At 37.6% G+C, this 22,559-nt stretch overlaps 2 protein-coding genes across 3 annotated transcripts in view; one reads left to right on the top strand and one right to left on the bottom strand.

The window, feature by feature from the left end:
- The window catches only part of GTF2F2 (general transcription factor IIF subunit 2), a 77,535-nt gene that overhangs the window by 40,649 nt on the left and 14,327 nt on the right, over window positions 1-22,559 (bottom strand). For both annotated transcript variants that reach the window (XM_077781392.1, XM_021528463.3), the window contains exon 5: window positions 22,256-22,294. In XM_077781392.1, coding sequence (XP_077637518.1) covers window positions 22,256-22,294 — 39 coding nt within the window. The remainder of the gene's footprint in view (window positions 1-22,255; window positions 22,295-22,559) is intronic.
- KCTD4 (potassium channel tetramerization domain containing 4) lies at window positions 9,248-13,147 on the top strand. The gene has a single exon (XM_021528464.2). The coding sequence runs from the start codon at window positions 9,435-9,437 to the stop codon at window positions 10,206-10,208; it is 774 nt and encodes a 257-aa protein (XP_021384139.1). The 5' UTR covers window positions 9,248-9,434; the 3' UTR covers window positions 10,209-13,147.

The raw sequence follows: 22,559 nt of genomic DNA, 5'->3' as shown, positions 1-22,559 counted from the left end.
TTTTATTCTTATTCTCAGAAAAAGACTATTACATTTTCCTTGTTACAATTTTTTTAAAAAGTACACTAAAGGAAAACAATGCAAAAAAAGTAATAATACAACAGATGGTAACAATCAGGGAAAAGAAGTAAAAGCTTTCAGTTAGTAATCTAGGACACCACATACATGTATTTAGGTAATACGCCTCTCTGTACATTCACCACAAAGTGACGCAGTCACTTTGTTACCATGCGTGACCACCTTTTGCCTAAAGCAACGATGACTAACAGAGCAGTAGCAGCCTACACCATAAAGGTAGGTAAACCCAAAAATTAAAAGCAATTTAATGCAGAAATGAAGAGAGAAAAGTGATGGTGGGCAAACTTCTTCACTTCTACTATGATGTTCTAGTGCATGATGTGTGGATGTGGGAGGAACACATGTCAATTTAGCCATCTGTTTTGGGCATAGCCAGCGCAATATGTGTTAAACATCTCTGGAACAGCCCTGCATTACATGAAAGGATGAGTTTTAAAGGCTTGATTAGCTCTCAGTTTTAAAATGTCCTTCCAAGAGCACTACACTGCTGCAATGTCACAGAAGATGACAGAAACACTTAGAAATACTGATGTCCAAATAACCCAAGGCACTCTGAGACACCTCTGGATTTCCTATCACCTTATAGACTGAAATATTACTACATCCACACATTTAAGTGTGCTCTCCCTGAATAATGCCAGAAACAATTACTTAGACATAATGTATTTTAAAATTATTTAATCTAAAATTTATTGGATTGAGCCAAACTAAATCTTTGAAAGCAGTAAAAAAGCCATATATTTTAAGGTAGGTTTGAATTAAACAGAAGAAAATTTGTTTTAAAACACTTGTGGTTTTGTAGATTCCCAGCTTAATGGTCAAAAGAGACAACTTGGCAAATTTGCCTGACTTCCTATGCATCATGAACAGAAAAATTGCATGGTCTTTCTTCTTTACAGAACCTAGTAACTTATTTGTGGCTAAAGTGGTACTACTATTGCTGCTTGATTTCTAATAAGAATTTGCCTTCAGCTTCTAGCAGTTGGTTCATCTCATGACTTTCTACACTATGATAAAGAGTCTTTCAGTACTTGGTGTTTTCTCCCTTTGAAAGTACTTATAATCATTACCAAGTTGCTTCTCAATCACCTTTTCAATAAATGGACCAATTTAAGCTCATGCATTATCTCACTACATGACATTTTTGCCATACTTAAATCACTCTGGAGTTTTTTATTTGCATCTTGTTCAATCTTGAAATGATGCTTTAAGATAACCAGAAACTAAGAGAGACTTTAAACTTTAAGAGACCAGAAACTAGATATAATACTACCAAACCGACTTTATGAAAACCATACATGGAAGAAAAATAACATATATAGGAGCTGTAATTTCTCTCACCTCACTTAAGCCATTTGAAGGTTATTCAGAATCTAAGAATTCAGCAGAGAGAGGGAGGAAGAGAGACTGTCAGGAAAAAAATGGTCCCACCTCTTTCAGAATTCAATGATTTTTTAGTGTTTTTTTTGTAGGGTTTTTTGGAGGAGGGGGTACACGGTGTCTATGTCCCATGACTGTTTCATGCTTAGATGGCTAAAACTGGGCTAAGATCAGTATGTCTCTAAAAACCAAGTTCTGGGGATTTGTGGAGTTGACTAGCTATTGTATTACTAACACAACTATTTTGAGTCTTTTCTAAGTCTTACATTTTGTCTATGCGCTCTGCATTGCCTAGGTGTATAATTGCCTTTGGCTTGGTGAAAACTCACTGTCGTTAAAACAGATTCTGTGAATTAAGCAATCCCAGTCACACTGTGACAGTCCTGTCATAGTTACTCACTGTCTGACCAGCATTTGTGTCAATCATGACACATTTTTTAAAGCAGGGATTCTCACCACTGTCCTTCTTGCAAATCCTGGAGTAAGCCCTCCAAACTACAACTCAAGAGGCTTCCTACTCATAATTCCTTTCTGATAACTGTTGGCTTGGTTTTAATCTTGTTCTGTGCTTGTTTTTGTTTTTTTTTTTATATATATATCAGAATGCCACAAGGATCTAGACTATGTGCAATAGGAAATGCTAAGCAGGCTGCAAATGTGCTATTCCTTTAAACTCACAATCTTCAAAATAAACTAAATTAGATGTGTTAAACCAGAAAAACTTTACATAAAGCCATGTTTGTTAGCATTCACAACATTTCCAATCTTATCTTGAACTCCATAACAATTTTTTGCTGACTTCTGTAGTACAGGTTTCAAGGCTAGCTAACCTATATTCACCTGAACCATCTAACCAAGCTGCCTGAACCCTGACATGTCACTATCAATCTCCCTGCACCTTGCAGAATTTTCAAATTATTTTTGAGTTTCAAGGATCAGAATCAGTAAAGCATAGAGTTCCTACTCACTAACTACTTAGAAAACGAACATGCCAACTAAACAAGTTTATCCTTAGTATTACCACATAATAGTTTGGTTTAGAAAGGGCCTTAAAAATCACTCCATTGCAACTCCCCTGTCATGGTCAGAAACACCTAGACCAGGTTGCTCAAAGCCCCATCCAACCTGGCCTTTAACACTGCCAGAGTTAGGGAATCCACAACTTCTCTGGTATCTCATCCTCGTTGTCTCGGCTAATACTCTCTTTTAATTACCACTGATCCAGATTTGTCTTTTGTGGTCAAATCCAGACAAAACGTTCCAATCAATGTACAAGGCTGTGCATAGTCTCCCAAACACCACCTTGCAACTAAGCTTGTCTGCTGTCTAAGAACATCCACTGTCCAAAAACCAAGGCTTATGTCCCACTTTTTCAGACCCTCTTTGGGATTTTAACACATCCTTAGAGTCTAGCAGAATACATAAAGATACACGCAAACATCCGGGATGCAAGACTGTAGTGAGGGAACATAGTTTTTATTCCCTTTGTAGCCTAATTAGATCTCATTCACCAAACTGAAATTCAGAGACTTGGGTCTGTCTTCAACTGTTGCAAGACCAGAGATGCAATGAAAAGATATCCAAAAGTCTACACACCTCTGCCTTGATACTTCCACAGTCACAGCAGCCCAGGAGGCAATGGATGAATAAGGCATGGAAGTGGTAATTCTCTGTTAAAAACTCCTACTCAAAGTCAATAGTAAAAATAAATAAATAGGTCAGAAAGACTAGCTAAGATCAGTGATGAGAAGGGAAAATAAGAGATTTTCCCAAGAGACTCACTCTCAAATGCCCAACATACGTTGGCAGGTACAAAGACCCTCTTAGTGCAGCTCCAGACAGAACCCATACGTTCATCATTAGCTGCCAAATGCATCCTCACCATGAACTCCCTGCCTGAATGCCCCGGTGCCAATTAACAAAGCAATTTCAACTATTGTCTCAGTGAGATGATAGATATGCTGGGGAAACACAGATTCCAGTTGGGAATCCTGCTGACAATCAAAGAACAGAATATGGTAGAAACACTTAAGCCAATGTTAATAAACAGGCAGGAGAGGAATTTACTGGAATTGTGCAGTAGATGGTCTGATAGGGATTGGCTTGTAGTTTTTAGAGAGAGAGAGAGAGAGAGAGAGAGAGAGAGAGAGAGAGAGAGAGAGAGAGAGAGAGAGAGAAATGGACCGGCTTGGAGATTTTAATGTATTAATCTTCTAGTCTGACTGCACTCAGCTTTGATTTCCAGCCACTGTCTTGTTGGACCATTGACTGCTAAGCTGAAGAGCCTGCTAGGAAAGCATTTCTGCCTATCCAAGCACTTATGTAGTCTCCACCTTTATCAAGCCTAATAAAAATAAATCATGTTTTCCTGAACCTTCCATTATGCCAGTCCTTCAGCTTCTTAATTGTTCTTACTGGCCTGAGAAAGTCCAGTTCATGTATGTCTCTCCTGAGATACTGTCTCTCACAGCTAGACTTGATAGCATGTGGGTCAGGCTCTGGAGCTTGCTGTGAGCAGCGCCAAGCAAAAAGGGAGAAGATGACCACACTCAGGATGCATGGTTCTCAGGCGACAGGAAAAAGGAGATGAAAATGCAGTAAGGCCAGGCTGTGGGCACATGTGCCACCATATCCTCAGCTGTTAGAAGATGGGCTGCTGCTTTCCAGCTGCCATGGTTCAACCCCAGCCAGCAACCAAACTTCATGCAGCCACTCACTGCCCCACAAGCAGGATTAGGGAGAGAATCAGAAGGGTAAAAGCTGGAAAACTCATGTGCTGGGATAAAGACAGGGATATATCACATATAACAGTTACTTGGGAAGAAAAATGCCATCACTCAAAATGGATGTCATCACTCCAAACTCCTTCTTCCTCCTTCTTCCCCCACTTTTTATACTGTGCATGATGTCACATGGTCCGGAACATTTGGTCAGTTTGGGTCGCCTGTCCTGGCTCTGTCTCCTCCCAACCTTCCATGCACCCCTAACTTCCTCACCAGTGTGTCAGTACAAAAAGCAGAAAAGGCCTTGGCTCTGTGTAATCCTTGCTCAGGAATAACAAAAACATCTCTGTATTATCAACCCTGTGTTCAGCACAAATCCAAAACTTAGCCCCATACCAGCCACTGTGAAGAAAGTTAACTCTTCCCCTGCCAAAACCAGCACACCAGCATCCAAGTCAGAAGTCCTGGTAAGCTCACACTGCTCACTTAAACCACAATGCATCTTCCTAGGCTTTTGCATGTGTTGGCTGGAAAAGGAACAGCCCCTTCCATCACTAGACCTCAGCTCTGCTCTTACAGACAAAAGGCATTTTGTGGCACCTCTCTTGCCTCAAAGCTGGTGCCCTTCTCAGAACATTCTTCCCTGATAGCTATGCAATTATGGAACAGGCTCTCCAGGTCATCACTTGGCATTCCCTTATTTAGGCATGCAGTGATACATTCTGTGTTTGTTTTGCTGACCACTGCACAGAACTCATGCTCAGCTGTCAGTGACCTATTATACATAGATCAGAACCTCTCCCTAACTCTCCTGCAAACATAAATACTGCAAACTCTGTCTACAGTGTATTTCTGGGCATATAAACTTTGTATTTGGTGATAATAAAATGTTATCCAAACCAACTATCCAAATCCTGCAGCATCATCAATGTATCACCTTACCGACTATACTCTCAGGTGTATCATCAGCAAAACCATCACCAACTACCTCCTTGATCACTCACTAGAAAAAAACTGACCAAGAACCAAATCACAGCAACATCTGAGTGATAATTTTCTGCTTAATATTTGACAGTTTGAAGCCTGCAGGTTAAGTTCTGTATAGCTAAATGATAGGGAAACTAATGTGGTATATTGTTGCATACTGTGGCAGTATTTATTCTACTACAAAATTGCAAATGAAACACACTGAAGGATTTATCAGAAAAAAGCATCACCTGCTTTGCTGAACAAATTCTAATTTAAGAAAAGGGCAAAAAAAATTTTCTCTCCACACATTGATTAGCATTATATTACTCTCCCTTAATTTTTAACTGATTGATTTCCAAGTCAGATATTTTATCATTTTTCATACAATACCTTTTCATATTTAAATACCTGTCTCCTCTAATTCATCTTGCAGATATTGGCACAGCATTTGCTTTTCCAGTCTTGTAGAATTGCAGTGCTCAAAAATTATTAAAAATATCAACAGCAACTTTGACAGTTTCTTAGACAGCCTTTTAGAAACTCTCGAATGCAAATTATTCAGACTTGCTGGTTTGAAAATCTTTAATTACTATGCTGTCTTCAACAGTTGTTAATCAACATCTGGAGATATTTTTGAAATGTGAATTTCTATGCTACCAACACTGAGTGACAGGAGCTACTGAATGGTCTAAATGTCCAACAACCTGGCCAATTTTCTGTGTTTTGACATTAAATGACGAGCAAAATACCTCAATAACCCTAACAGATTAGGGTGCATTAGCATGGCTTCCTAATCTAAATTTCTCTCCCTCCTACAGCTCAGAATTGTCCTCATATTCTTTTGTACTCTAATAAAAAATTTAGCTGGTCTCTGTTACCCAGGTTATTTTCTCTGACAGCAGACTGTCGGTAAAGCTGATCTTTGGATAGGCAAGTGAGCTGAACCATGGGTAAAGGACCAACTTTTCCATGTTGTATTCTGGTCCTGAATCCTCAGCTCCATGGCATGCTCAAGCTTACAGACCAGGAGGTTCAGGAAGAGGGTGGAAGATGAGTGAGAGTGAACTTATTTTCCAAAAAGAAATATGTAGGGCAGAAGGAGGGGAAGATTCCTAGCCCCCTCCTCCTAAGTTTTATTTTTCTGTGTAGCTGCTAGACAACAGCACTGAAATTTCACTGTCTCTACGACAGCTTGTCTGAGTGAAAACCTGGAAATCTCTGTGGATTGCCCTTCTGCTGCAACCCAAAGTGTTTGTAACTTGGGAAGGGAGTACTACTACTATAGCCACTCTCCTAAGTGTGGACAAGGGTGCTCAGTGTACTTCCTGACTTAATCTGAAACCAAAACAATATCCTTTCAATTGCTGGATTCCAGCACTATTCCATACTTCAACAACAAACCCAGCATACAGGTGACACTAATAATTAATGAAAAAGCAGCCACTTCAGGATTGCTATCCCACACTTTAAGCAGAAGACTTCAGCTGGACAGGGAAGAAACAATTCACTAATAACAGGGAAAAGCACCCAGCAGCAAGCTACTCTGTTTCAACCCAAGTGGGAAGCAAGATCTGGGATGCACTTGGCATGTCTCACCTATCACAGACTGACCAGTACACAACATAAAAGACTTTCAGAGGACAAAAATGGTCAAAATCTCTAACTTGATAGCAAGAAATATTTCAGTATCTTTGCCAAAATGAACTTTTGGATAATCTTTCAGTGCATGGAGAAAAGGAAAGAAAAAAGGAAACCCAGCAAACCTACACCTTCAAAAAACAGTAAGTTATATGAAATCACCCCATTAAAATTACATGCACTATAATACCATACGTATCACTAAGTGCACAGAAAGAATGAGGGCTTTTTGGTAAAGTCTTGTAGTATGGCACAGAAAGTGGAAAATTTTCACTGAGAAATGCCAGGATTTAGTTTTGTTTTACAGATGACTGTCAGCTGCAGTGAAATAAAGCTACATGGGTTTGTGGGGATGAAAATTTTACAGCAGCTCTAAATTTTTCAAGTCTCAAAGGTTTAAGTGTAAATATTCATGAACTCCACAGAGTATATTTTCCACACCAAATCCATCTTGAATATTTTATCATACAAACCACTAAAATGATTTTGCATGATCTTTTAAAGAATACTTACTTGTTCACAAAACTGGAAAATATCAACTGCAAGTGTTAGAACATCGAGAAGATTATGAAAAGAGAATACACATTGTTGTAAATTCTGTCTATTAAAATGCAGTCTAATTGGACACGGAAAATTTCTTGTCTTTTACAAATCCCTTCTCTCCTTGGAAATCCCTGGTTACTTGTACCAGGATGCTCCTAGCTCAGCTTTAAAATATTTCAAGTTCACTGTGTGAGATGAAAGCACCACCAATCATTCTCTTAAGGTTTAACAGACAATAAGATGGTTCAATATTTTAGTTATGCAAAATCTAAGCACATTATGTGAATTTTCAACCACTTGACAATAAAATAAATTTGAATGGATGTCTCCTGTAATGGAAAAAAAGTCTTATTTGAAACTACCTGTCTTTTTCGTTTTCTCAATTACTAATTCAGTGACTTGAACTTGAAAAACTTAGTAATTAGTGAAAGGAGTTAATCTTGAAAAAAAGTCTAAATGTTTAAAAATAAGAAACTGATTGAAATCTCTGACTGAAGTTATGTTAAACATATCCATGGCATCAAAGAGTTAAAAATAAAACCATTACTAATTCCTGGTAAATCAAACCTAATTAATAATACTTGCTTAATATATCATATACAGCAGCAGAAAAATTCAGTGTATCTGGGATACACTAGGGATAGGATACCCTGGCAAGGAGAAGAGTTAGAGAAAACATTTATTTTCACTAGTCAGTTACCAAATAATAAAATAGTACAGTGATTACTCTGTGGTATCAATAAACAACCTTATAGACAGTGGGAGCAGTAGGAATAATATACTTAGAGCCGAAGAATTTACAGAAAAATAATCTGCCTTTCCACTGCTAGCAGGACACATCTATCTGTAAAGTGAAAAATACATCTGGAGGAAGATGGAACCTCCTCCTCTCCAGGTCTAACCCAAGGAAAGCCTTTGCTCCCACCTGTGCTGGGGAATGCGTGCAGTGGCTCCTATCTGTCCACTCCCCAAGGCAACACTCATAGAGATGTGTGGAGAGCTTCTCCTTTCCTGCTCCAAACTGCATACATTTAAAGGGGAAATCTTCTAAGAGGCAACTGGGAGGCTCAAAGTACAGGAGAGAAGACAGGCATTTGATTTCAGTGTGTTGTGCCGATGTCTCTGCCTCCCTCTACCCCAGTGTTGCTAAGCTATGGTGTTATGTGATGTTCAAAGCTATCTGTAGGCACACAAGCCCTTTGTTCCACAGGGCAGATGAGTTTCACTATTGAGAAAAAAGCAACTGATGCTAGACAGTCTTGGTGATTTAAAAACCATCATCAATATAAATGGTAAATCCTCAGTGTAAAACTGTTTTTGTCTATGGCATACAGGAAGGCAAGAAAGAAAACCTAATCAGGCTGCTGATCTTGTGATGGTGAGGATAGACCCTCTGACTGCAAATAAAAGCTTTTGCCACAAATCTGGAACAATCAGATCAAGTCCTTAGGACTACTTCCAGGGTATCTTCTGTGGAAACATTTTACTGCTGCACACATACCAAATAAATAAATGACATGCATATGCACACATTCCATAGATGATACCCCCCTTATACACACAGGGACACCTTTCATTTCTCTGTTGTCCTGCTGTATGCATCAGGTACTGTCATCAGTACTAAAAAACAACATGAAAAAACAGGCTTCATGAAAATAAAAATCCTTGAAACACAAATGAAGCTGTTTAACACCATAAGCACAAAATATGATTTGGCCAGCTGACACTACAAATACATCTTCAAGTATTAAAAATAAGTTGCCATTTAGTATAGCAGTACGTATTTCTGTGCAGAACACCCTAAGCTATGCAAACTACTTAGACTTAAGGGAAAGAAATAAAACAAACAGTTGTTATACGCTTCTTCCCTTACACAGTTAAATGCAAATTCTCTCTTACAGTCATATTCCTGCTATCTCCCTGCACACACAGCTGATACGCCACCTACTGCAAAGCCAAGCTGACAGTCGGAGCAATGCGAGCAGCATTTCTATTCCAACATCAAGCTGGAGCTGAATAAAGGTGCTTTTTAATAAGAAACATTCTCTTTGCAAGCTGACAAGAGCAAAGCAGGATAGCTGTATTGTTGTCCTAGCTTCAATAATGGAGAGAAAAGCAAGCAGGAGAGAAAATGAATGCGAAGAAAAAACCAGCAACTCTGAAAGCTCCGAGCTAGACAAGGACTATAAAACGTCTCTGATTACTCTGAATGTCGGTGGTTATCTATATATCACACAAAAACAGACACTAACCAAGTATCCAGATTCTTTTCTGGAGGGGATCATAAATGGAAGAATAATGTGCCCATTTGATGCAGATGGTCATTACTTCATAGACAGAGATGGACTCCTTTTCAGACACATCCTCAACTTCCTACGGAACGGAGAACTTCTTCTACCAGAGGGGTTTCGAGAAAATCAACTTTTGGCACAAGAAGCCGAATTCTTCCAGCTTAAGGTACTTTCAGAGGCAGTGAAAGCAAGGTGGGAGAAGGAACAGCTAGCATCCCGAGAGACTACTTTCCTGGAAATAACTGACAGCCACGACCGTTCACAAGGACTTAGAATCTTTTGTAATGCTCCTGAATTCATTGCAAAAATAAAATCCAGAATTGTACTGGTGTCCAAAAGCAGACTGGATGGATTTCCAGAGGAGTTTTCAGTATCTTCAAATATTATTCAATTCAAGTACTTCATAAAGTCTGAAAACGGTACACGACTGGTACTGAAGGAGGACAACACCTTTGTCTGCACCCTGGAAACTCTTAAATTTGAGGCTATAATGACAGCTTTAAAATGTGGATTTAGACTGCTGACCAGTCTGGACTGTTCAAGAGGGTCGATTGTTCACAGTGATGCACTGCATTTTATCAAGTAATCACAAAGGCAAAGGAAACGAGCACGCAGCCAGTAAACCTCCTTGAACTGCAGCCTCCTGGCATCACAAATAATGCATCTAACTAGCCCTGTACCACAGAGCTCAGCTGCTAATCAACTGATGTGAGCTAATGGTATGTAAATCTCATAATGACATCTATCTCTGGCTTACTTAAGCTGAATGAAAATTTTATGCCTGAATTTAACAAGAATTATCTGCTAACATTGTAAACACAGATGGACTGCTTTATGCTCTTTGCAATATGTTTTCTCAATGCTGTCTTTTAACCAGAGAGTCTAGCTGAATTTCTGTGTACCTATGTGATGAACATACATATACCTAACTGCTCTGCTCAACAGCAGTGAGAGTGTTTTCAGATAATAAGCAGGCTTAAAGTATGTATTGCTTATAACAAATTCAGAATGGATTTTAACTGGAATAAATTATTTTGACTGTTCATTATTGTTTATGGTAATGTATTGTATTGAATTTGCAAAAGTCAAGATTGCAGGAGAGTTTAAAATAACCAACTTAATTTTCAAGTTAAATGGTTTCTCAACTCACTTAACCCCAAATTTATACCACATTGCTATACTAATATTGCCAGAAACATGTAAACCAACAAAATAATGCTTGGGGAGATTAATTTTATTATAGGAATTGGGTTCAATCTGCACAGAATGTTAAATTTTCTAATCATACATACACATCAAATAGCTATTTGATAGTTATTTGATAGCATATCAAAAAGTATTTGACATTAAGTTTAGTGTGACAGGTTTCCAGTACTGGCATCCTACAATGCCACAATCAGTATTTCCTAGCAATCATTTGTGCTCCTAAGGACAGGCAATGAACAGAGCCCTTGCTTTGCACAGTGGCTTACGAAATGCAATGAGTACTATCAGTTCTGAACAGACTACCTGCTGGCATGAAACACTATTCACTCTAATTAATAGAATAAATATCTTTATTTTCCTCATCTCCACTATTTATAAAATCTTTTAATTGATATTTTAAACAGAGTTTTAATAGTTTCTATAGAACAACTGTAACTAATTTAAACCCAAGTCTTACAAACCAGCCACTTCACAAAAGCAAGCTGAAAAATCATCACAAAAGGCAAGAAGAAGCAGCACTAACTCTAAGCATTGTTTGTCATTTAAACCAATCTTCATTCACAGCTTATATGAACCCAAAATTCAAGTAAAATGCTTATAAAGAAAGAAAAAAACTAACTAAGTAGTCTCCCAAAGCATTGATTTTATAGAGGAAAAAAATAATGTCAACAAAAGGCAGTACAATCCATACTAGAAGTGACAACCAAGGAAAACAGCTAACAGAAGACAGGCTGAGAACAGCTGTGGTTTGGATTTTAGGGGGAACAAATCAATCTTTAGTATCAAGGGCTGAGAATACAAATTCAAGGTCCACTTATCCCTCAACATGAATCTCTTTTTCACTTTTAACATACAACAGGTATTCTTAACTAGGTCCCTTGCTAGAGGTGAATTAATGCAGGGATGCTACATCTCCAGACCAGGGAGCAGTAACTGAAACATATTCCAATATGATTTTATCAAATGAGGGGATTCAACCTCTCCATAATACTAATAATTTCTACGCAGTGTATTCATTCTGATGGAGTATTCTGGAGAGGTTACAGACTTACAGTTCATTTTAAAATGTGGTTTTATAAAAAATATGGTTCTAAGTGGAACTTTTCCAGACTCTAATGTTTAAAAATCAGATTACTTTACATTTCAGGCAGACATGCTGAACTGTCCATGTATCCCAAAACGTCTCTGAATTTGTCCAAATGCATTAATTATATACACACAAAAGATACATAGTAAAATACTATTGTTTACATATGCCACCAGCATGTGTCATCTTCTCTCCTCCCCCTCCAAGCTATTTTCAAATTGAGATATTAAAAAAAATCCTCATTAACCACTAATCTTGTGCTTATAAGAACCTGTAGGAATTCTGTGAAAAGCTTCCCTAAAAGCAATACAAAATCCTGTTGATCTTCTAGGACAAGAACTAGAAACACAATCATGCAGAACAATTACATGAAAAGCCCTTTGTAGATAAAATTCTCTACATGAACAAGATAAAGTGGCAAGCCAATCTAAAAAAGCTCCATAATGAATCCACAAGTTTTAAAGCAGCATGCTCACAGTGCTGTCAAATACACAGCCTGCATCAGCACAAAGTCTGGAGGAGGCTGTTGTTCCTGGGATGTCAATCCATTTGCACTTAAACACTTTTGATTACAACCTTCATTTGTCCTGGGTCTTTGACTAAAATTTAAAATGTAATTGCAGCTGAAGAGAAGGACAGCGAAAACAAATTTTTATTTCAAACAATTAATATATGTTAATTAAAATATGTTGTGGTTGCTTGCCTTTCAGTTAGGCTCTTAGGATGCCAAACACCAGGAAATCAATTGTTAGCACTCCCATATCAGGAAGCAGCATCAGTTTTTTATTGGAGGATGACTTTTCCTCATGAAAAATCAGTAGACAATTTGATGAGTCTGCATTTATTGTAGAAAATATTTTCAGAATATAAGTTATTCATAAGCTGATAATCAAATGTAACATGGAAACCATCTGAAGCATCTTCTAAGAATATTCTATAGCATAAAATATTTATTTGCTAGGCTTTTGGTTCTGAGTATCTATTGCCTTCTCAACCTATGAAAGAGAACTTGAAAAAAAAAAAGTTTTTAAAGTGAAAAATGTACTTCTCTAATCATTATTAAAATAAATACCTGTGTTGTTTGGTTGGTTTATTGCAGGTTTGTTTGTTTGTTTGTTTAAAATTCAATGATTCATTACCTTATGTAATTTTAACTGTATTTTTTGTATATTTCTGTGTAAGTAGCACGGACATCTATGGCACACATGTAAAGTCATCTGCTGCAATACTAACTTCAATATTGTTTATTTCCCCTTTTCCATGAGCAGGGATGCATTTTTGCAAGTGCCAGGGTTTGAAATTTTTACATACTACCTCTGATCAAAGGCACCTCAGTTCTTTGAATTACACAGCAGAAAGGAACATGGAGGTAAAAAATAATTCTCTTCCCTATTCAGACTAAAGAAATTCACAACTGTCTTGAATCATGCCATACCAGCTACAATTAGACACTTCAAACTAAATATAAACTTGAGCATTTTTTCAGGGTGGGAGTGTCTTGTTTTGGTGTATGAACAAAAAAGCACATAAAAACCTCAATACTGTGAATAATGTTTCCTTTGCACTCCATAAAATTACTAAATATAACATAAATATATTTTGCATATGTTCAGTCAGGTTTCCATTATGTTCCATCACAGTATGATGAGCCAGAAAAAGTACCCAGTTATGCATCAGCTACCTTTTCTGTCTTTTCTTTAAAGCTGAAAATTTCATATTCAATAACTACTATGACAATACAAAAGCTTCAAAACCAAGAGCTTAAGTCAGAAATACCCACAGTTGTTCTAACAACATTAACATTACTTAGTATATGATGTGCAGGTAAAGTATTTCTATTCTCCTTTCTCTCCTTAAGACTTGGATCACAACAAACTTATCAGAACTGCCCTACAAGTATCAGGAAGGAATGACAATTACCATAATTTCCCTGGTGATCTTCAACTGCTCTGGTAGGAGTAAGAAGGAACTTCCCTCCATTTCCCCAAGGAGGTACTTAACCTGCTCCCAGGCTTGGTCAGTACTGCTTGCCTCCCTGCCTATTTTGTCAGATGAGAAAAGGGGTCACCAAGCAGAAAAGACAGAGGCAACTGAAGGCAGGACTAAATTCCATAGACTACAAAATGTTTTGGGTTTTTTTTGCCCCTATTAATTTCTTGAATGACTACTCATGGAAAAATATAAATAGCTGCCAAACTGACCAAAATACTGACATCTGGATGCCCACCTTTCCTCAGTGGCGGAAGAGAAGCCAAGGACATTATCAAACTTGGCAGTACACTGGCATAGGTACCAACTATATGGATTTCTATTGAGAACAAAAGCTACAAGTGGCTGCACTATGTCACACTAAGGCCTGTTTTAGCCCAGTTTTCCCTGGTGACTGAGAACTGTTTCTATACCCAGACACTTCACATGTCTGGGAGAACTCCCATTTTTGATCCTTTGACCTTCACATTCTTTCCCATGTCTTGTTCTCTCCTCCTATGATACAACAATTTTTCTTTTCTGTTTCACCACACCACTTCCTTTCGTCAGGCCAGTCGTGGAGCTTTGTCAGGGATGCCTAGTAAAGAGTAACATATTCATATACAATGTATATGGGAAAAACATATACAATGCCAGCTCAAAGTATTTCTTCAGTCTCTAACCACTTACTGTCCAATGACTTCTAGAGTTAGATGTGATTTCTAGAAGTAGTCTTGATGCTGTGAAATACAGAGGCTGCACAACAAAGTCAAATTGCAACTCCAGTTCTGTACCTTCAGTACTGACTCACCCACTGACCAGTGTTTCACAGCCTCATAATTGTATTATTGATGTTTTCAAAGGCTCATGTCATATTTTTACTTTTTTGCATTTGTACCAATTACAACTGTTTAAGTGACAACAGGTCACTTCTTTTCTACAGTAGGTAAAAATCACATTTGCAGAAAATCAGTAGCATTGTTATTTTCGCTTCTTAAAAGCATTACAAGGCTTCCACTAAGTAAGGTGAGAAGAGGTTAGGAAAATTATCTTCTTCCTCCACTCCTCATTAGGATACAAGCAGAATAAGGGCAGGCAACAAATACCATATAATAAGAACAGAGTCTAATCCATTCATTTATTTGTGTAGAAGGATCATGTTGCCCTAATGCTACTGACTGATAAATCAGGATTGGGGATGAAGAGCACAAGTTCACTTGGATCTGTGACAAAATAAATACTATTTTCCTAGGCTGGATCATCTTTGCAAAATAACTATTACATAAACTCAACATTGATTGCTGCCCTGCAATACAGGGTATATTGACAGGAAAGTGACTACTAGTTTAAAAATTAAGGAATCCTTATATGAAGAGAGAGGCTTGCATAGTTTACTGTGTTGAAACAAAATCAGTAAGTAAGGCACAAGAAATTTAGGATCAGAAAAACAAACATTTTGGGGTTTATTTACATTTGAAATAGACATTCTGTGACTCCTATGTATTGGTATATCACAGAGAACATTGTCTCAAAACACTGCCTCTGTAAATCATCATCATGCCCAACAAAATGCCAGAAAACAAGCAGTGTGGCAAAGACTGGGGAAGATGTATGATGACACCTGAGGAACACGGATGAGCAAACACTCCAAAAAAGAAGCTGCAGTTGCCTTTCCTTCTGAAATTGCATAATATTCTGTAGAACTAGACAACTGATTTCTTTTCCCAAAAATGTTTGTAGTAGGAGTACCACACACAGCTAATGCAACAGTCTCCCAAGAAGCTGTTTCTATCTGTGCTGTTCAAAGCTGGTACAATAATTATAGCCGTAAACAGCAGCTACTCATTTAAAACACCATTACAACATGATGATATGCAAGCTCAACATGCTAGGATTTCAAAACCAAGTTGTTAGAAGATGACTCCTATAAATTGAGTCATTCTGAATGTCTGTAAGCTTTTCCTGGTAATGCTAAAAATTACAATACTGCCTTGTTCATTGGTGGTGTGACTTTGGGGGATATAACCTCGGTTTACACATAGTTCATGAAAGCCGTCATCTTTCTGGGCATTAAAGGGAGATTCCACTAGTTCCACCCCAAGCATTATTTCAGTTTTGTACTGAAATAGTATAGTTTTGTACTCTACGCTTTTCCAGAATACGTATTTTTTCCCCTTTGACACCACCAAACTTTCAGCTTTGTTCCAAGTATGGAAAGCCTGCTTTAACCAAAGCACAAGGTCTCCTTGATCGCAGCTCTTGAAGAGAGATATGGCATCCTGTGTCAGGGGGTGGCACTTTACCAGCAACAGAAACACATCAAGGAAATGAGAATTCAGATTTAAAAACCCAAGGCTGCTTGCTGGGGAAATGCCCCAGGAAGATGAAGTTCCAAGGGGCTTGCTAGAGTCTGGAGTCTGATGCTCAGGGAAGTCTGCAGTGCTGGACTCCCCCAGCTGTGAGAATGGGGAGGAAGAAGTGTGGTGAGAGGGCCTATGAGCACTGTGAGATGAAGAGGAAGGGACTCAGTGTTACCCTCTGTCAGCTGAGGTCTTGGTTTTGTGATGAAGACAGATCCACAGTGCAACACTGAGGTTATACAGTACAAGTAATGTCTAATAATCCTGAAATAAATAAATAAATAATGGAGGAAAAATCATATAAAATTTTCTTTTTGCTTTCCATATGCCAGCTTTCAAGGAGGCAATTTTCTTTACTGTAGCAGAAATCTGAGGAATTAATTTTTTTAAAAAATTGTTAATAGAAAACTTCAAGCTACAAATCTCCTGCTGCAGCTCCACAGAAAGCTATTTGTTAGCTCCTAGGAGATTCCTGATTTCGTACCATAGCAAACAGATAAAGTGGAAAGAAAAAACCAGGTCAGAGGTGGATACAGACTCTCAATCAGGAAGAAAAAATAAGCAAACAAACTAGCAATGAACAGGCTAAGCATGAAAAAATGTAAACAGAACAAGCAACTGTAACACCAAACCCAGTCATTTATTGCCTCTCTGCTACTTAAATAAGGCCTTTGGCAAGTATTAGAGATAAAGCAGTACATTTTCTCAGTGCTGAAACTGGTAGTCTCAGATGAGACAAATTAAAGGTGTCCTGCCAGCCAGGTTGATAAGAATCAGCTAAAGAGAGGAAAAGGCACTCTTGAGGTTAGAAGTCTTATCAATACTAATATTATCTAAGGCCTGCAGCACTGCCAGGTCTCGTGACATTTCCAACACATTTTCTAAAAAGAACAGCAAATAAAGTTCTTTCCCAACAGGGCAGAAATCTAACATGTAGGCCACTTATGCCTTCCCATATGAAAATAAAAGTCTACTTCTGTAACTTTTCTGCCACGCCAAGATTATGATTTCTGAGATTGCCCACAGAGCTCCCTCATATTATTCACTTTGAAACTGACTCCTTCAAGCCTTACATCTGTTACATTTCAGTCTTGTACTGGCCAACACAGAAAACATTTGATTTTCCTCTGCCCCTTTGATCCATCATTCAAGGCTCTGAATTTGCAATACTTCAAAAACTTGAACCCATCAAATGTGATCAAACCCATCAAATGCTGGTATGTGGGTGAACTGCAACAATCAGCAAAATACCTCACAGAAGACAAACACAATTTGTGAAATAATGATCTGCAATGCTAAGATTCCTGGGATTCCTCAAGAGTCATAAGGAAAACCAAGAACTCTGGTACAAGCCAAAAGCACACTTCTGTTTATTCAGTACTTCTACAAGTTGGACATGGACATCATAGAAGGACAAAATACAGTCATGGGATTAACTCCCATTGTTTTATATCAGGTTCTGTTGTTAGGAGAGAATCTGTATGACAGTAAGTGCATTAGTTTGCTCAGATATAGATGATAGACTATTTATACAATATCCTAAAACAACCAGACTCTAAGGGCACCAAGGATATTTACACAAATTCTCAAAAAATTTAACTCAAATTAATGCTGGCCTACATTAAACCCATATCCTTTTGCTACTCTACCATTGCACTTTCCCTGTTCTTGCACAATATTTATTATAACCAGTACCATAGGCCTTGACTACATATACCTTAATGCAGGAATAATTGCTTTGTTGGTTTCAACAGTTACCAATGAGTCTCACACTGATTACTGGGAAGCTTGTATTTTAAGTTCTGTTGTATTTATCTGCCAACAAACCCAGTTATATTTAGAAGACAAAAACCTGTTTCTGTGTCTTGAACATGGCAGAGTCTGTATCTAAATTATCTTCAACACTGAGTTGCAAGCTAGTATTTAAATTAAAAGTTACTGTTTTATTCCTCCTGACAATCATTTTTCAGTTAGAGTTTTGCTTTTGGAGTTTAATTAATATACATTAACTGCTTGAAAAAGGGTAAAATCAAATGTGCATTTAGCAGCTTTATATCATCCCATGTTATACTGTAAGAAATCTCCATCTTTACCAAAAAATTGCTGATTTTATCACATGGAGTTCAGTGGTTATCATCACACAATGAATTTCAAATATTCCAACATATGTATAATCAACGTGTGAATAATTTTTTTTTAAATACAATTTCAAGAAATTAAGGAAGTGATATCTACAAACAGTTTGAGTGTTGTATATTTGTGTCTGCAGTCACACACATACACTTACAATTGGTAAAATTTTATTACTAAATTCACCCTATATTGTCTGTCTACATGCTCAAAACTTGGGCAACATTATATACTCAGTTCCTGCCCATGCAGCTTCCATAATATGCACTTCCACAAGGACAGCACCCAATTAAATTTGCTCTTACATGAGAATGCATTTCTTTACTGTATCATTTTCAGCAGACTACACAGGCTCAAAGCAGCAGCTTCTGAGTATTTTTATTGGGGGGGAGCAGGTCACACTTTATACTGGCACAAATGCTTGGTTTTCACAGCTTCTGTCACCACTGACAGCACTTTCAGGTAGGTGCAAGCAATGCCATAAACAAACAAGAGCCACATACACATATTTGGATTTAAATTCCTTGCTCATCCTCATATAGGACCAAGCAAAGCTAATCCTCACTTCTCTTTTTCTTTAGCTTAGTGTGTCATGTGCTATATTCTTTTTACTTTTAGCATAAACCAGCCTTCAGGCACTAAACAACACTATTTGAATCACCAAGCACTGTTCATCACAAGCTCTAAACAAATAGGATTTCTGTATGGAAAAACTGATCTAAAACGATAAAATGCAAAAGGACTTCAAATTTAGTTTAAGGAAACTTGTCTCAGATATGTCTTGTCTGGAAACCCAGGGCTAAAACCCACAAAACTCACAGTCTTGATTCCTGAATATTTTGACTGTAAATATTATTTGAAATATCATGGCTACTAAAGATTTTACATGGGCTCAACCAACAGGGACACTTCATAGAAGAAAAATCCATGAAGTCCTGTTTGGTAAAACACCATCACTCCCTGAGTTGTGAACCACTGAAGGCTGGAAAAAGCTGGAACAGGTTGCCCAGAGAGGAGGCAAATGCTCATCTCTTAAAACCTTCAAGGTTAGGTTGGACAGGGGTCTGAGCAATCTGTTGTGGTTGGAGATGCCCCTGCTCATTGCAGGGGTGTTGGACTAAGTGAGGTTTAAAGATCCCTTTCAAACCAAACTCTTATATGATTCTATGAAAAGTACCTTGGGGAGGTACCATTGTTCTTCTACACCACTCTTGTCTCAAGGTATCTGCTGCCAACCATCACTGAAGACAGGACACCAGCCAGATGGCCTTTGGTGCAATCCAGTATCACTCACAGTCTCTCTCAAACAGCATCATGCAGAGTAGCAACACTATCATCGCTTTTCTAAGTGGTTTACAACTATCCTAACAATGAATGTGATTAAAAATGTCATACATAATACTAAGGATTTATGACATTAAAGTTTGACAGCACCTTATCAATGTAATATTTTTTTAAGGATAGAAATCAAATGGTTTCTGAATGTCATATCTCATTTACTTTCTTTACTTACTAACTATGAATAAATCTTACATATTTTATTTCAGTAAGACCCAAAAGGACCTTGTTACACTAACATGCTAAATAAATACATAAAAGACATCATCTTTGCCTCAAAAGTACTTGATGTAGGGTAAGAAACAGTATAGTAACAGAAAAATTGAGTACTAAATAGCCTGAATTACCTGAGAGGTAGTTTGGAACGGGTCATCTGAGTTCCACAATGATTTTGAGAAAAAAGTGAATAAGCTAATAGTATAACTGATGGCTGAGAGTCATCCTTTATATGCCCCAGGGTAAGTAACCACCATCATTCAGAGAGTGAATCCATAGCCAGTTTGATTCCATAAAATTGGTTCAGAACTCATCTTGTTAGCGTATTTAAACAGCTCACACCATAGAGCAAGTCATTCTTCTGGCTGAAGCAAAAGTACAAACAACTAAACACGTGGCCATCTTACACAATGATTGCAGAACACGGAGGAGGCACCAAGTGAAGAGCAGACAATTCAACCATTCAAACACAAACCAAAACAAAACAAAACCAAGAGTGCGCCCTTACAACTAAAAAAAACCAACTAAATGGAAGTATCGAAATTCTGGTTCATTTTAGCAGTTAAAATCTCAATATCTGATTTACACGAGACACTGCACAGTAGTGAATCTCAGTTTTCAAGTAGTATAAAATACCAATCTCTAGGAAGTAGCCCTTTTTACCTTAAAACAGCACTATGATTCACACAGAATCAGAGTGAACAGGTTTTACCAATTAACTAAGAAGAACTGCAAGCTATAATACACACCTTGGATTCAGTACAAGTCTGCACAGTATAACACTCCTAACACCAGCCTTCTGACATGCTTAGGTCAGTGTAATAGACAGAATCTCCATTTTATAAAAAATTCCTGTGGGAACTCAAAATGTCTCTCAGACATTTTTAGAGGTTCCAGGCCTTGGTCAGAAGCATTCTAGACCCTGGCAGACAGCTGAAAAACAACTGTGATTTTGAGTTTGAGCCATGGAATGAATTACCAACTTTGGAGGTGGAACAAGCAATCACAAAAGGTTAGATAGTATAGTATAAGTAGTCACAAAGTAGAGGGGAAATTTTTTTAGTATTGTACAGGGGGGTTTTAACACATGTACAGGGGGGTTTTCACTTTGTACATGGGGGTCAGAAGTTCTAAGATGGAGGAAAGTGGGCTGAACCCATCCTTCTTCCTTCTTCTTCCTTGCCTCCATGTTCTTGGTGATGTTGGCACTCACAGATTGGTTTAGAGTAGAAAAACACTTGGCAACGTAGGTAGTAGGTATTGGGGAATAATTGTAAACATGTTATACGTAATATATCTTATAAAAGATAGCAGCAACCCTGGGCGGAGAGAGAGACGAAGAAGACAGCAGATAGAGAGGATGTCAGGGTGTGTGTGTGCCTCTACCCAGGCCACTGATCAAATAGCTGCAGTCCAAGAACATAATCTGTTAGATAACTAGCAATAAACTGCCTTGAGACCGAACAGCTAAGCCTGCGGAGTTTTTCTTTGGAAGCACGGGTTGGAGGAGGAATTTCACCACCACATGTGGCCCCAAAACAAGGCTGGGGTTCCCACAAATTCCCTGCTACAGAAAACAAAACCCAAATCCTACCACTAGCCAGACACAAACTATGCACTTTTGACAATATTTGATGCTGAAAGGCAATTCAAAGAAATCAGATACTAGAAAAAGCAGATATCTCCATGTTTAAGTGTCCAAAAAGTACTTTCAGGAAGATATTTTAAACACCCACTTGCATTATACTTTTGTTTAGGAAATGCTTTTAAGAAAAGTAAGAGTTTGAAACTCTTTTACATCTTTCACATAAAGCATCTCCTGTCTGTGCCATTAGCACGTAACAAGTGCACTTCAGTCCCAGTACTGTTTAATCCATGTGCACCAGAGATAATACTGCTTTTTATGGACTATTTTTATGATTGCTTAGTCTATGCAATTGGAATCAAATAACAAAAGATCCTGAAATGTGTCACAAACTTTTCAACCAAAAGAAAATAATTCAAACTAAAGGCAGACAAACAATAAATTTAAACAAAAAAAGAGGTTGAGAAATAAATAAAAATCTAAAACAACATTGCAAAGAACATTACATTTCTAAACCTCTCCCTCATAATTTTATTCCCCCTCTTTTAAATAAAAAACATTAATAATTTAAACTTTTGGGTACAGCAGATAAACAGTTATGAATTTATTTTTAATGTTATGATATTCTAAAAAATATTTTGAAAAGACACTTTTTAAATTTATCAATTTCTTAAGAAGCAAAATTCAAAATCTGCAGTAAAAAGTAATTTCTTAAGTACTTCAAAGAAAATATCTGTACTCACCGGCACTGCCACTTTCTGATTTTTCTTCTGATTGGTTTTCTGTGAAAAAAAATAAACAGAAAAGTAATCACAATGATTCTGTGTTGATTATTTGAAATTACATCCAACAACTGGGTTGCAAAGTAAAGAATGATAAATTATGATAAAATCAAAATCACTAGATTTGATTAATGTTTATAAATATATCTTCTGAGGAATAATTTGCTACCAGGAACAACAAAAAAATAGTCCTTTAGTGCCCAAACTCACTCACAACTTAAATGAGAGAACTCTATTGTACCTCTTACTGAGCTCTGCAAGAACA

The sequence above is a fragment of the Lonchura striata genome, chromosome 2 (genome assembly GCF_046129695.1).
Source record: "Lonchura striata isolate bLonStr1 chromosome 2, bLonStr1.mat, whole genome shotgun sequence".
In the NCBI taxonomy this organism is placed as follows: Eukaryota; Metazoa; Chordata; class Aves; order Passeriformes; family Estrildidae; genus Lonchura; species Lonchura striata.
This window is presented reverse-complemented; position numbering and strand designations above follow the sequence as displayed.